Source organism: Biomphalaria glabrata, chromosome 3 (assembly GCF_947242115.1).
Source record: "Biomphalaria glabrata chromosome 3, xgBioGlab47.1, whole genome shotgun sequence".
Taxonomy (NCBI): Eukaryota; Metazoa; Mollusca; class Gastropoda; family Planorbidae; genus Biomphalaria; species Biomphalaria glabrata.
In genome coordinates, this window is record NC_074713.1 from 34,941,448 (window position 1) to 34,955,626 (window position 14,179).

General features: G+C 37.7%; 1 protein-coding gene across 5 annotated transcripts in view; it reads right to left on the bottom strand.

Moving 5' to 3' along the window:
• Positions 1 to 2,386: 2,386 nt before the first annotated feature.
• The window catches only part of LOC106054673 (uncharacterized), a 43,377-nt gene continuing 31,584 nt past the window's right edge, over positions 2,387 to 14,179 (bottom strand). For 4 of the 5 annotated variants that reach the window (XM_056024714.1, XM_056024712.1, XM_056024716.1 and 1 more), the window contains exons 5-7: positions 8,725 to 8,913; positions 6,855 to 6,969; positions 2,388 to 6,014 (exon numbers count right to left, since the gene is read on the bottom strand). In XM_056024714.1, coding sequence (XP_055880689.1) covers positions 4,696 to 6,014; positions 6,855 to 6,969; positions 8,725 to 8,913 — 1,623 coding nt within the window. In that variant the 3' untranslated portion in view covers positions 2,388 to 4,695. Of the gene's footprint in view, positions 6,015 to 6,854; positions 6,970 to 8,724; positions 8,914 to 14,179 lie in introns of all 5 variants that reach the window. The other variant, XM_056024717.1, reaches the window with a different exon arrangement.

The window sequence follows — 14,179 nt, forward strand, 5'->3', positions numbered from 1 at the left end:
TAATCATCTTATTTTGGAGGCGCAGTGGCGGTTGCCTTCCATTTTTTGAATCCCAGTGAAGTCTGGGTTTTTTTCTGAAAGGGGAACTTTACTTTTACTTTATCTTCATGTTTTGAAGTAACGTCACAGTGTTCTATAAAATAAGATAACAAGATGATCTCGTAACGATCCAGTGCTGTATATGAGCCTCATAATTGAAAACATTTGGAGCTACGCTAGATTTCACTAAGAAAGAAGGTATGAAGAGTTAGACCTAGACTGTTGTATAGCCTACAATTGTAAAATTGTGATTTTCTTTTAAAGGTTTATGACACAGACCTATATATATTCTGTGATTGATGATAACAAGATTTTCACGATAAACTAAACAATGTCTAGGACACAAACTTCGTTGTGGACCAAAAACACAAAAGAATTGATCTCTAATTTGAACACGATATTAATGCGTGTCAGTTGATCGTCGCATCCAATCTCCTTTATGACCTCGAGTTAGTTGTCCATTTATTTTCAAATAAGTTTGAAAGTCATAGAGTGAAAGTCTAATCATGGTTTAATCATGGTTTAATCATGGTCTAATCATGGTCTAATCATGGTTTAATCATGGTCTAATCATGGTCTAATGCTTCTTTCTTTAGGCTAGAGACGGAAGAGCTAAGAAAAATAGTTTTTCAGTGTTGAAACGTGCGCACAACTGATCCTATGCCTTGAGAAAACAACAACTAGCTGAATAGCACGGATTTAGTTTCTACACCGGATACACCTACAATCTGGCTATTTAGAGTTGTCACGCCATGTATGAAAATCTATAAAAGGTTTCATCCTTAATTAAGACATCTTGGGGAACTTGCGTGGACAGAGTAGAACGGATTTGTTGATGCGATTATTAAAAGCTTCATATTTGCACAAACTCCCTGGAATAAGTCGAGAGACCGTCAAATACCAATAGCCACAATATGTCCAGAAGTCAATGAACACAAATCAATTCCGTTCCTGTCTATGCAGTGAACATTTTCGAACTGAAAGCTGCACTTGTACATAATTTGTGGATTTAGCAACTTTATATGTTTAAGGAGTAAAAAAAAAAAAAAAAAAAGCAGTTGTGTTTCTTGTATCCTTTAGTGTTGGGAAACCAATGTTTAATATAGTTTGGTGTCGTTATTGGGCTTCTATTCAATCGCCAACATCATCGGTTTGTGCGTAACTTATTGAGGCTGTTACATATTTATATTTAATTTAAAATGATTTCATATGTATGAAAACTAATTGTTCAAGTGGTTTACTTATCTATGAATACATCAATGTGGCTTTTAAAGTACCAAAACATATTATACATGGGGGAAAAAAAATAAAAGCTATCTTTGAGCTGCATCCGGTGTACAGACTAAATGAACTGTTTATATGTTTTGTTTTGTTTTGAAAGTTATATGATAATTTCTGTGCAGTTTTTTATTATTTTTATTTTGGACTGCAGAATCAAATTTCAAAGTTCATCTGCACTTCTTTATAAAACATTGAAGTTCTATTGAGCGACCTGGACATTGTTTAGGTTTTGCTTTCTCTTAAGACCTGAAGTCAGTCCCAAGTTGTGTTCAAGTCAGTCCCAAGTTGTGTTCAAGTCAGTCCCAAGTTGTGTTCAAGTTAGTCCCAAGTTGTGTTCAAGTCAGTCCCAGTTGTGTTCAAGTCAGTCCCAGTTGTCTTAAAGTCAGTCCCAGTTGTGTTCAAGTCAGTCCCAAGTTGTGTTCAAGTCAGTCCCAGTTGTGTTCAAGTCAGTCCCAGTTGTCTTAAAGTCAGTCCCAGTTGTGTTCAAGTCAGTCCCAAGTTGTGTTCAAGTCAGTTCCAGTTGTGTTTAAGTCAGTTCCAGTTGTGTTAGGGTATTTTAAATCTTACAACAATAGATCTGAACATCCGTAGCTTTGTCATCACACACTAATGTTCAACTGACTTCAAGGTCTATCAATGAGCCTTTTGCTCGGTTTCACTTGTTCCTAGAGATACATCTTCAGGTTCTAGTTAGCAATGTCACTGAGAAGTTAACATTCATTTGGTGACTTCTGAAGAAACAAACACATAAAAAAAAAACTGTACTCCGAAATACGCTCTTCAGTGTCTGGGCCATCTGTATAAACACATGCGACACTTGTACGAGAAGCCGTTACCTAAATGTTTATCGATAACTAATTTAGTGTCTTGTTTTGATTGATAAACCTTAGTTTTCTCCCTTTGCTTTTCAAAGGACATGTACACTGGTTGCCAAAGTAGTCAATGAAAAGAGCCAAATTTTAAAAAATTATAACTTGAAGTAATTCAAATAGCTGTTGTTTTTTTCTCTCTCAAATGTAAGGATTAAAAGTACAATCTCGAACGTACCTTTTCTTTATATGTCTTAGTTTAATTAAAGGTATATTAAATACAAATTGATATCATACTTATATAAAGATAATATATTTATTTAAAAAAAAAAACACGCTAAATTATATAAAAGGTGTCATTAAAAAAAGAACTACAAATACTCTACTAATTTGAACAATGGCCTTGCGTTTTCTTGGAAAGTAAGAGGAACTTGAGTTTCTTTGTTTTAGGTAATTCAAGGCGCTATTCCAAAGTCTCATATAGAATCCAATTGTATCAATTTACTCTTGATCAACTCGTATTTAAAAATATTCGTGTTTTTAGATGAGCATACAAGTCAGTAACACTATTTCATTGATTGAAAACTAACATATCTTCCATCTACAGATCTTTCAAACCAATTTTGCTGTAGATTTAATTTATTAATTTTCTCCAATATCTCTAAATCGGAACAAAGTCGGAATTTAAAGTCCACAATTATTTATTCATTTCATTCAGCAACGTATTTCACAACGGCCACTATTACAGTGGGTATTCAGAAAGAGCTGAGAAAAGTTTATATGTTTTTTTCAAGACTATTTCCATAAGTAGGAAAGAGAATTAGAGTTTCTCTTCGAAATACTCGGTAAAAATATACATTTATATTCGAATGAAATTACTTCTTCATCTAACATTGAAAAAACAATTTTCCTTTTCCTTGTAGGTTACGATTATGTTTAGATAGATGTAATATGTTTAGATAGATGTAACATGTTTAGATAGATGTAACATGTTTAGATAGATGTAACATGTTTAGATAGATGTAATATGTTTAGATAGATGTAACATGTTTAGATAGATGTAACATGTTTAGATAGATGTAACATGTTTAGATAGATGTAACATGTTTAGATAGATGTAACATCTGACATATACAATGTTTGGATCCATAGACCGTTCATTATCTCTGATAGTCAACACTCTACTCAAGAAGAAATGATTTTCGGTTAACTGAAGCGAACTATTTGTAAACATTCCCTTTAGGTAAGCACAGAACCAAAGCAGCGTGAGACCTACATACTCATTCTTCTACTCAATTACAAAGACTATAAACTGGCGCATTACCGTTAAACCACAATTGCATGAATTTGAAAATTTCATGAGGAAATGTTGTAGCGCGAAGTGATTCAATATGAAAAATATAATAATAGGCCTACGTATCTAATTAATAACCCAATTCTTGTAAATATCAGAATTTTTCTCTTTATCTGTTGAAATGAAGAGGTCTTTCTTTTAATGGAATTTGATGTATTTCTAAGCTTTCATTTGTAACATTTGCTTATCTACTTCACGCTTGTTTATCATTTTGGTAGTAATATCTGAGAAGATTCCTCTACAGGGCTTTTAATGCAGACAATAGCTCACGCAATAATTGCGCAGCCATCGCACCTGTCACCCAGCCTACCAAATAATGGTAAAACAATAACTAAAAAAACATATACCTATTTAACATATGCTGCTTTTGTTAGCGCCGCGCAGCTATTACAGGGAGATAATGATACACTACACCTGTTTTAGAGCCACCATCAATGCCTTTGTTGCTTTTTAATAATGTGCATCCTTTATGTAGGCTAATCGTTTGAAAAAAAGTGGACTCTTCTTTTACAAGGCAAGTTTTTCATGCACTTAACATTTTGTTGAAGAGCCGGATTCGATTTAAAGAGCCGCATGAGTCTCGAGAGCCGCAGTTTGCTAGGGCTAGGACAACAGATTTGTGACATTTAGCGATGAGTCTCGAGAGCCGCAGTTTGCTAAGGCTAGGACAACAGATTTGTGACATTTAGCGATGAGTCTCGAGAGCCGCAGTTTGCTAGGGCTAGGACAACAGATTTGTGACATTTAGCGATGAGTCTCGAGAGCCGCAGTTTGCTAGGGCTAGGACAACAGATTTGTGACATTTAGCGATGAGTCTCGAGAGCCGCAGTTTGCTAGGGCTAGGACAACAGATTTGTGACATTTAGCGATGAGTCTCGAGAGCCGCAGTTTGCTAGGGCTAGGACAACAGATTTGTGACATTTAGCGATTTTCCCTTTTTATACAGACACACTCTTTTATCGCTTTTTTTTTTATTAAATAAGTATTGATCCATTTTTTTTTCAAATAACAAGCAATACATCTATACTGAGAATAGATCACATTCAAACTAATATCGCCAACTGACTCTTGTGTTATTGAAATAAATACGTGTATTTAGTTACATAGAAAAGTTCAAGCACGTCTAGACAAGCAGCACACACACGCGCACACGCAGCAGTATAAAATATAGAATCATGCCTAGCATAGTGGTTTTGTGTATGGATGTACATCTCAAGTCACGGTTTCGAATGTGTCACTGATGTCAGAAAGAAGTTTATTTGGTGGAAGTAGATCTACAATATTGCCCTCTGATGTTCTTTGTGAAAGGTTATCCGCCATGACACCGTCTGCCACAACTGACCCAGTTTTTCTAAATCCCGTGGCCACGATACACGGATTCCTGGCAGGGCAGTCGGATCGAGAAGCCATTTTTAAATTAAGAGAAGTTCTTCCCCTGGGAGGTCGTCTGCTACCACAGCAGCATCCGGTTAAAAGTCTCGTAACTCTTTCTGTCAACACGAGCGTGACGAAAACGTAAATTCCCAGGATGCATTGTAGGACGATGAATGCTATTCTGATGGAAGGAAAAGATGTCAGGATACCCACGAAGCCAACAATCCAGGAGAGTGAGGTCATTAGCGATGCCCGAAAATAAAACTGGACATGACGTTCTTCCAATGCGTTGGTTTCTATGTCTTTGTTGTGACGTAAGCTTGTGCAGGTCAAGACGAACAGGATGGACGTAATGACGAGGCACACACCAATTGGTACGAACAGCGACACCCAGATGGCGGTGGCTTTCGACACGATACATATGGCTCCGCCGCCGTATCCAACAACAATGGCTGGAAGATGCGTGACTAAATGAGTTATAATGACAACGACCACGACGGGAATGGGGAGAATGAATATGAAGCAGCAATACAGTAAAAGACTCCGCCATTCCTTATTTAAATTAACAGACAGATGCATTGTGGCGAAAGTGGCGTACACATTGTAAGAGCAGACGATGAGGGCGCACAGCAGACATAAACAGAAATAGTGGGTTAAGATACCGAAAGCCACACAGGAAACACTAAGATCTTCAACAACGTAACCCAACAGCAGCGCCCCCTGTGAGCAAAAGAGGCTGGCGGTAAGAAGCATATTGTTTTTACCGGAAAGAGATCGCAGCTCGGCGAAGGCAACAAACACAGTGAAGCAGGCAAGCAGAGAGAAGAGAGAGATAGGCAAGAGAACAGCCACTACGATATTTTCAGCGCCGCTCCGTTTGCTCGTGTCTCTGTTTAGTTTGAGAAGGAAATCTTCCAGGCAAATGCTGACATTGCCGTCCAAGTCCATCTTATACCTGGACCGGTAAACTACTGAGTCGGGATCACCCCAGTGAAGGCCAATGCTGCCGCCTGGTCCTGGTACCGTGTACTCGTGCGGGAAAAGTCGTACGTGTGGACATTCTAAGAGGTTGGAGATTCGGATAATGTTTGCAGACGACATGCTGTCTAGTGAGCGAGATGGATCTGGTGTTGTAGTACCAACTCGAAGGATGCCTTCTGTGTCAAATTGGAGAAGAAAAGAATATAATAAAAGCTAACATTAATCATTGTTAAACAAATATATAGGTTTAAAGATAGTGCTATTTAAATATATATTGGACTAAGTCTAGGCTTATATGTAAACTGATGCACTCTGGAAAGAGCACTGAGCACATGTATAGTTAAAAACAAAAGAAGATGGAAATAGAACAGTGAGAAGGGAGAGAGAAACAAAAACAGTTATGGAGATGAAACAAAGCACTTCTTGTAGTCTCTAGAGGAGCAGGGAGGAGCTATAAATAACTAGCTATTTGGTTTATCTGCTATGCAGAAAGTAGGAATTGGTGATTGTTGGGGATTCTTACACATTAAAAGTTATATTATCTTTGTTTACACTTTGATTTGTATAATCCCGTTTACTAACTTTCAGCAATAAAACTCTTAAGAGAGATGCTGAAGAGAAAGCGATATCAACAAATATGGTGGCCTTACAATGGAATGGAACCTAAGAATAAAGACAAGAAAATGAAAGGAGAAAGATTAGTTGGCACTAGTGCTTGACATTGCTTTTGTATGTTTAAGTAGATCTATCAAAATCTACCTCGTTTCATTTTCTTACGTGTTTCTGTGGGTTCCCCCCCCTCCCCCAATTTATCCATATCACCTTTTCTTCTCGTTCAATGTTTAATGTATTTTGTTGCTTAAAGAATGAAGACCAGAGTTGAACAATCAAAATGTGTCCTTGATTGACATTAATCGTGAAAAAAAAAAACATTTCCAAACGAATTAAAATTTGTAAAAATTTATTTTTTTTAACGTGATTGTTGGTTTCAAGTTTTTTTTTTTTTTAATTACTACCTTTCTTTTGCCGCAGAAGATCATTTGATACGACAATGACGCAAGCAGATGACGTCAGTGGTAGCAGATGTCTATCCGGGTGCATGATAAATCTTGGGGTTTCACTGGGGAAAGCCTGGAATTAAACAACAGAATGAACGAGAAATCAACAACGACATAACAAAGAATTGAAATGAAATGTTTATACACTCGTGAAGCGATCGACTCGATTTAGTGGTCCTTCAATTACAATGAGAAGAAGACAAAACACTATAGGAGGGGGGGGGGGCAAAGGGAAGACAACTTCTGTGTTAATCACACGTTTACTTGCACATGTCTGCGCTGTGTATAGGGGAGGAGAGGGGGGGGGGGGCAGACACCTGAGTTCCAGACATTGCTTCTTGTGGTTTTAATTAGGGGAACAATGCTCTGCACTTTGCCGACCGCTAGATAGAAAGATAGAGAAGAAGAAGAAAAAAAACAAACTGAGTGCGAATGAAAGATTGAAACCCGAAGTGAAAAAAAAAAAAACTTGAGCTATGATACATTGAGAAATATTGCTATCATCTATACATAGGGCTATCATATACACACAGTGACACTATATAATGCTTACAGATACATGTATGGTGAAAACAGTGTCATCAAATGAACATAGATGTAGGCCTACAAGTTAAACGTAGAGAGCTCACTAGTCAGCAATGACAGTCACACACACACAAAAAAACAACATATTTCTCATCAGTTGACATAAAAGCTTCCTGGATCTACTGTTCATAGAAGTCTCGTGATAAGACACGTAAGTACCGTGACTCGGTCTAACACATAGACTTCAGTAAAGACACTCAAGCTAATGTGTGAGTTGTCTACTAGTGGATACGGGAGCTAAAAGCTAATGTATGAGTTGTCTACTAGTGGATACGGGAGCTAAAAGCTAATATGTGAGTTGTCTACTAGTGGATACGGGAGCTACAAGCTAATGTGTGAGTTGTCTACTAGTGGATACGGGAGCTAAAAGCTAATATGTGAGTTGTCTACTAGTGGATACGGGAGCTACAAGCTAATGTGTGAGTTGTCTACTAGTGGATACGGGAGCTAAAAGTTAATGTGTGAGTTGTCTACTAGTGGATACGGGAGCTACAAGCTAATGTATGAGTTGTCTACTAGTGGATACGGGAGCTGAAAGTTAATATGTGAGTTGTCTACTAGTGGATACAGGAGCTGAAAGTTAATATGTGAGTTCTCTACTACGGGATACAGGAGTTAACACAAGGCTATACTTTTTTGTTTTCAATTTGAATGCGATTAAAGCATAGTTGTATTCGTGGTTGTATCTGTGTGTCTTTAGTTAGACTACTTGAATACTTTAGACACTTTCACACAGGCCTCTGTTGCTCCTTGTCGAAATGAAATAAGACACAATTTTAATATTTACAATTTTGATTGACAGTATGTATTATGTCAATAAAGATTTAAATAATCTAGTGAAAGTTGAACGCAACAAGCACGCTATGGAAAGACAGTAAAAAAATATTAGACTTCAAGGTTTCTCTACATACTGAAACAAAATACTTTTAAAACAACAACAAAGTTTATATAAGGGAAATTATCGTACAATTACTGACATCTCTCTCAATATTGCAAGATTTATGTTCCATTTTCTATATAAATAATATATATAATAATATTAATAATAATATTTACCACTAATTAATATATAATTGACGTTGATAATTGATTAATTTTTTAATGGATTAATGTTTTGACATTGGCAATGAATAATGGTGCAAATTTTCAACTTGATCCGAGAATGGGAAGTGAGGAAAATAACGTGTACAAGATTTGTACTAGGCAGACAAATGTAATATAAACTTTGTAAACAGACTCGTACCTGATAGGTCAAGTTCCAAGTTCCATGACTCAGTGTGAAGTTAGCGAAACGCAGACGAAGAAGCTCCTCTTGGACTTTCTTTTGGTCAATGGAAGATTTACTAACCACTCTAGCGTAAACACCTAAGTCTGTGGACAACTGACCACACCTCCCTTCCGAGTCTGTGGTGTTAAACGACATGGCGAAATACTGGCACAGAAAAAAAAAGGTTAAAAAGAATTATTTTATGGTCAAGTACTGATTACATAGACTACGAATACATCGTAAGAATCAATTTTGTTCTACGACCCTATGACCAAAATAAAAGAGATACAAAAATAATGTAGCGGCTAATTCCAAAAGGTAGACGACGCAAAAAAAAAATAAATAAATATTAAGGTCAGTTATGGAGAGTTTATGTGTGTTCTATTGACTAAGGACTTCTGATGTAACTTGAAGTCGAACTGATGCTGATACAGACGAGTGGATACAAAGGAACGGCTGATGACAGTTAAAGACAAGAAACACACGTGTGTGTCTAGGGCCAAAGCAGAAGTTTCAAGTGTGTTCCCAGTTAGACATTGTTCGACACCTTGTATCTACATTTATTAAATCTACAGTCACATTAAACCTACAGTCACATTAAATCTACAGTCACATGAAATCTACTGTCACATTAAATCTACAGTCACATTCAAAGCTGTACATTTATTTATTTTTTTAATTCAAGTTTATTTGTTTAAGGAAGATTTATTTGTATAAAAGTGTGCAAGTTAAATTATACGCCTACAAGAGTTATCTGGACTAGCTGTCTGGGGCTACACTCAAACACACAGCCCTACCAACAGCCAATGAATAAGAGGAAGTTGAAGATGTACAGATCTACAACAGCCAATGAATAAGAGGAAGTTGAAGATGTACAGATCTACAACAGCCAATGAATAAGAGGAAGTTGAAGATGTACAGATCTACAACAGCCAATGAATAAGAGGAAGTTGAAGATGTACAGATCTACAACAACTCAAAGAGTTCGGGCCTGGGACGAAAAGTTCAGGGAAGATCTGAATCGAAAGATTTGTGGACGCAAACCAGGGTCGTCCAGGGGATGGATGGGGGAATAATAGTTGGCCAGTTCGACCTAACTACACACAGATTGAGCTAACTTATGGGCGTAGCCAGGGGGGGGGGGGGTTTGGGGGTTCAACCCCACACCCCCAAATGAAATCCCCCCCCCCCCTCCGCAGAGGGGGGATCGGAATTTAGTGACTGATTTTTTGCTTTGACTTTGTTTATTTTAGGTGAGATTTTAAGACTAAACTATCACTTGCACTAGCACAGCAAAAGAGGTTTTGAGTTTAAAACCCCCTACCAGGGTTTTTTGAAGTTTAATTCCCCTCTTCTATAACACGAAACCAAAAAAAAAATGCAAACGACAATCCCCCAAATTTCACGCGCACAGTTAAGGAAGATTTTGATTTTTAACCCCCCTCCAAAATTTACGATAAACCCCCTCTTCATTATAAAAAAAAGAAATTACACACTCAAATTCTATGAGCGTAGCCAAAGGGGTTTTGAGTTACCCCCACCCCATCTTCAGTAGGGTTTTGAAGCTAAAAAATACTTCAATGACCGGTATAAAAAAAACGCAAATTACGCACTCAAAATTTTATGAGCGTAGCTAAATCGGTTTTGACTCAGTTTTGAATTTAAACCCCCCTTCAGCGGGGTTTGAAGGTAAAAAATACCTCTTTAATATTAAAAACAAAGCAAATTATAAACTCAACAAGTTATGAGTTTATTCAAAGGGGTTTTGAGTTTAAACTCCCCTCTAGTGGACTTTGAAGCTAAAAAAAGCTATTCTTCTACTTCTTCTTCTTCTAGCCAGCTTTATTGCTGCTGAGCTGTGAGCTCTTTTGCAGACTGTGCCAAGGAAAAAAAGTGTGCTGTTTTCTTCAGTTGTTCAGCACTGCCGTACAGGGTGTTGGTTATGTTGGGCTGTAGTGGAAGTAGGGTCTGCCTAAGGTGGATTAGGGAGGGGCATTCAAAGAGGATATGGTTTACGGTTTCAAAGGGGTGGGCGCAATGTCTGCAAAGGGGTAGTTGTGTGGAGTTTATTTTGTTCAGGTGGTAATTTAATGGTTGTGTGTGTCCTGTTCTTAGTTGGAAGATTGTAGATTGTTCTTTGCGGGGGAGGAAGTTAACACTGTCCAGTTTGTTAGGCGTAGTCATTTCTCTGTACATGGCTCTGCCTGTGTTTCCTGATGCCCATTGGTTGAGCCACTCCTCTTTGTGATTGTTGACTAACATTGACCTTAGGGTGAGGTAGTTAACAGGTCTATCTGGTTGTTCCATAGATGAACCTGCCTTTGATAGCTTATCTGCCTTTTCATTTCCCATGATGCCAATGTGTCCAGGGATCCACTGTAGTGTAATATTGATATTTAATTTTGATATCATCTGGTGGATCATCAAAATGAATGTTGTCAACTCTCTTGGGCTGTTTGAGGTGCTGCTGTTAAGTGCTTGCAGAGTAGATTGGGAGTCTGTAAAGACAACAATATCTGATGGTGGTTGCACTCCTTCATATAATTTGTTTTCCACTGTCTGGAGTGCTATGGTAATTGCCTCAATTTCGGCTTGGAAGTTTGAGCAGTAATCACCACAGGGTGCGCTTATCTCAAAGTGTTTATTTTTAGGGAAGTCCAGGAAGGCACCAAGACCAGCATTGATGGTAGCTTTGAAAGCCGATCCGTCTGTATAAATATGGATAGCTGTTTTTTGATAGCTTTCGATTGTTTCAAGCGTGCCTACTTTGAGCTCCAGTGGATTTGATTCTTTTGTTAAGGTGTTATTTAGTAAATGTGTTTTGATGGTTGGTTGTTTGTAGTTTAGTCCGGGTGTAATGTTTGAAAACCTGGTAATTTTTTCTCTGTTATTGGGTAGGTGGTGTTTTAGGGCTAGTTCGTCAGTAAGTTGGATCAGAGTCCTTTGCTTTTTTTTGGTTGTTTTTCCTATTTCTCTGTGTTAGTAATTTATTTGGATGATCGTCCTCCAACCTTCTGTATCTCTCAATAGCTTCTAATGCTGCTCTGTTGCGCCTTAACTTAAGAGGTTCAATATTGGAGTCTATTTCACAGGCTGCTGTGGGAGTAGTTCTCATACCTCCACTAATTAACCGCAAGGCTTGGTTTTGGATTGTATCTAATGATGATTGATAGGTTTTGTTGGCAGCTACTTGTATGGAGAAACAGTTATCCATTAAAAAAAGCTATAAAAAAAAAAGAAAATTACAAACTCAGAAATCTATGAGCGTAGCCAAAGGGGTTTTGAGTTTAAACCCTCCGCAAGCGGGGTTTGAAGCTAAAAAATACATCTTTAATGTAAGAAAAAAGCAAATTACGCAATCAAAATGCTATGAACGTTGCCAAAAGGAGTTTTGAGTTTAAATCCCCCTTCAGAGTGGTTTGATGCTAAAAAATACCTCTTCAATTTAAAAAAAATCAAATTACACACTAAAATTACTTGAGCGTAGCCAAGATAATTGGGGGTTTTGAGTTTAAATCCCTCTCCTACAGATGGCTTTTTTAAAGGTTTAAAACCCCTCCAGATGGTTTTGAGTTTAAAATCCCCCTACAGAGCGTTTTGAGGTGGAAAACCTCTACCTTCAATATTATTCTAAAGCAAACTACAGTTACTAAATTCTATGACCGTAGCTGAATGGGGTTTTGAATTTAAAAAAAACAAAAACAGAATAACTCCAGAGATTTTTTAGTTTAAAACCCCCAACAGATGATTTTGACGATGAAACTTCACTTTTCGATATAAAATTTAAAGCAAACTACAGTCACTTAATTCCAAGAGCGTATTCAAGAGAGGTTACACATTTCTACCAGTGGCGGGGCTCAATTAATAAAGTGCAGTGAATAAAACACTAAAAGTGGCTCAACAAAGATGGCTAAGACAGATTTTAGGAGTCAGTTATAGAGATCGGGTCTAAATCAAGGAAATCCTTTGCCGAACTGGGAGTCAACTCCTTAGTAAGATTTAGACAGAGCGTCGCATGAGGTTTGCGGGACATGTTTTCCGACAAAATGAAGTACGCATACTAGGGTTGCGATGACATCCTAGTACAACTTGGCGCCCTTAAGGATGTAAGAATAGCATTTTAGGTTTTTGAAATAAAACATTTTAATAGCAGGAAAATTTACAGTAGATACCTCAGAATATTCATTTTGTTGGCTTTCAATACCAGAAATAGTGCTTGGCGGCGGGGCTTCGCCCCGTGCTGAGGGAGCTCCTAGCGCTCAGGGTTAGGGTTAGGGTTTCGCGGGAGGGCTGGGCGGGGGGTAGAAAAAATCCCCCCCAAACACCCCCCCCCCCCCCCCACCGAAAACAAATCCTGGCTACGCCCATGACCTAACTACACACAGATTGACCTAGCTGAAGTTTTAGGAATTTTACTTATACTTTTTATTATCCTTTTATTTAACGTTCTATGTCTGAAGTGGGCTAAAAGTTGCTTAGTGATTGTTTTTATTTTTACAACATCCAACAGACGTTACTGCAAGGTGATATTCGTCAAACACGTATCCATGGGTCCATTTAGTCATGCATATTAATAAATGAATTAATTCGTTGGTTTTCATGGCTTATATTTTAGGCAACCCATTACAGGGTCTAATAGCACTAGGAAAGAAGAATCACTTGTGTAAATTTGCCCAAGCATATGGGATAAGGGGGCGCGGTGGCTGAATGATTAAGAGCTTGGCTACCGAACCTGTGGTCCTGGGTTCGAATCTCGGTGACGACTAGGATTTTGAATTTCGGGATTTTAAGGGCGCTCTGACTCCACCCAACTCTAATGGGTATCTGACTTAAGTTGGGAAAAAGTAAAGACGGTTGGTCGTAGTGCAGGACACATGACACCCTGCTCGTTAACCGTTAGCCAAAGAAACAGATGACCTTAACATCATCTGCCATATAGATCTCAAGGTCTGAAAGTAGAATTTTACTTTTTTTAAATATTTTTTTATATGGAATAAGAAATGTGCCTTTATCTTTGTGCCCTTCTGAGCATTTTATTATTTTCTTCTTTTTTAGCGGCCCCCGAAAGGGGAAAAGACGCTATGAGTTTTGTTCGAAATGTCTGTCCGTCTGTCTGTCTGTCCCGTTTAGATCTCGTAAACTAGAAAAGATATTGAAAATCCGACATCACAATATTTTAGACCATTCAAAGTTCTGATGCAACGGCTACTTTTTTTTTTTCTGAAAGCGAAAAATCTAATTTTTAAAATCAGTTATTCAAGCAGTTTTTTTTATAGAGAAAAAGCTAATCAGTATGCATTATAAGTTAGACCTAATTTAAAACGAATAGTAATCTTATAAATTTCATTTTCCTGAACTTTTTTTTTATAGCGGAAATTTTTTTTTTCTTTTCGATGATACGAGGATTTTCATATACCTGTACAATGCTCAG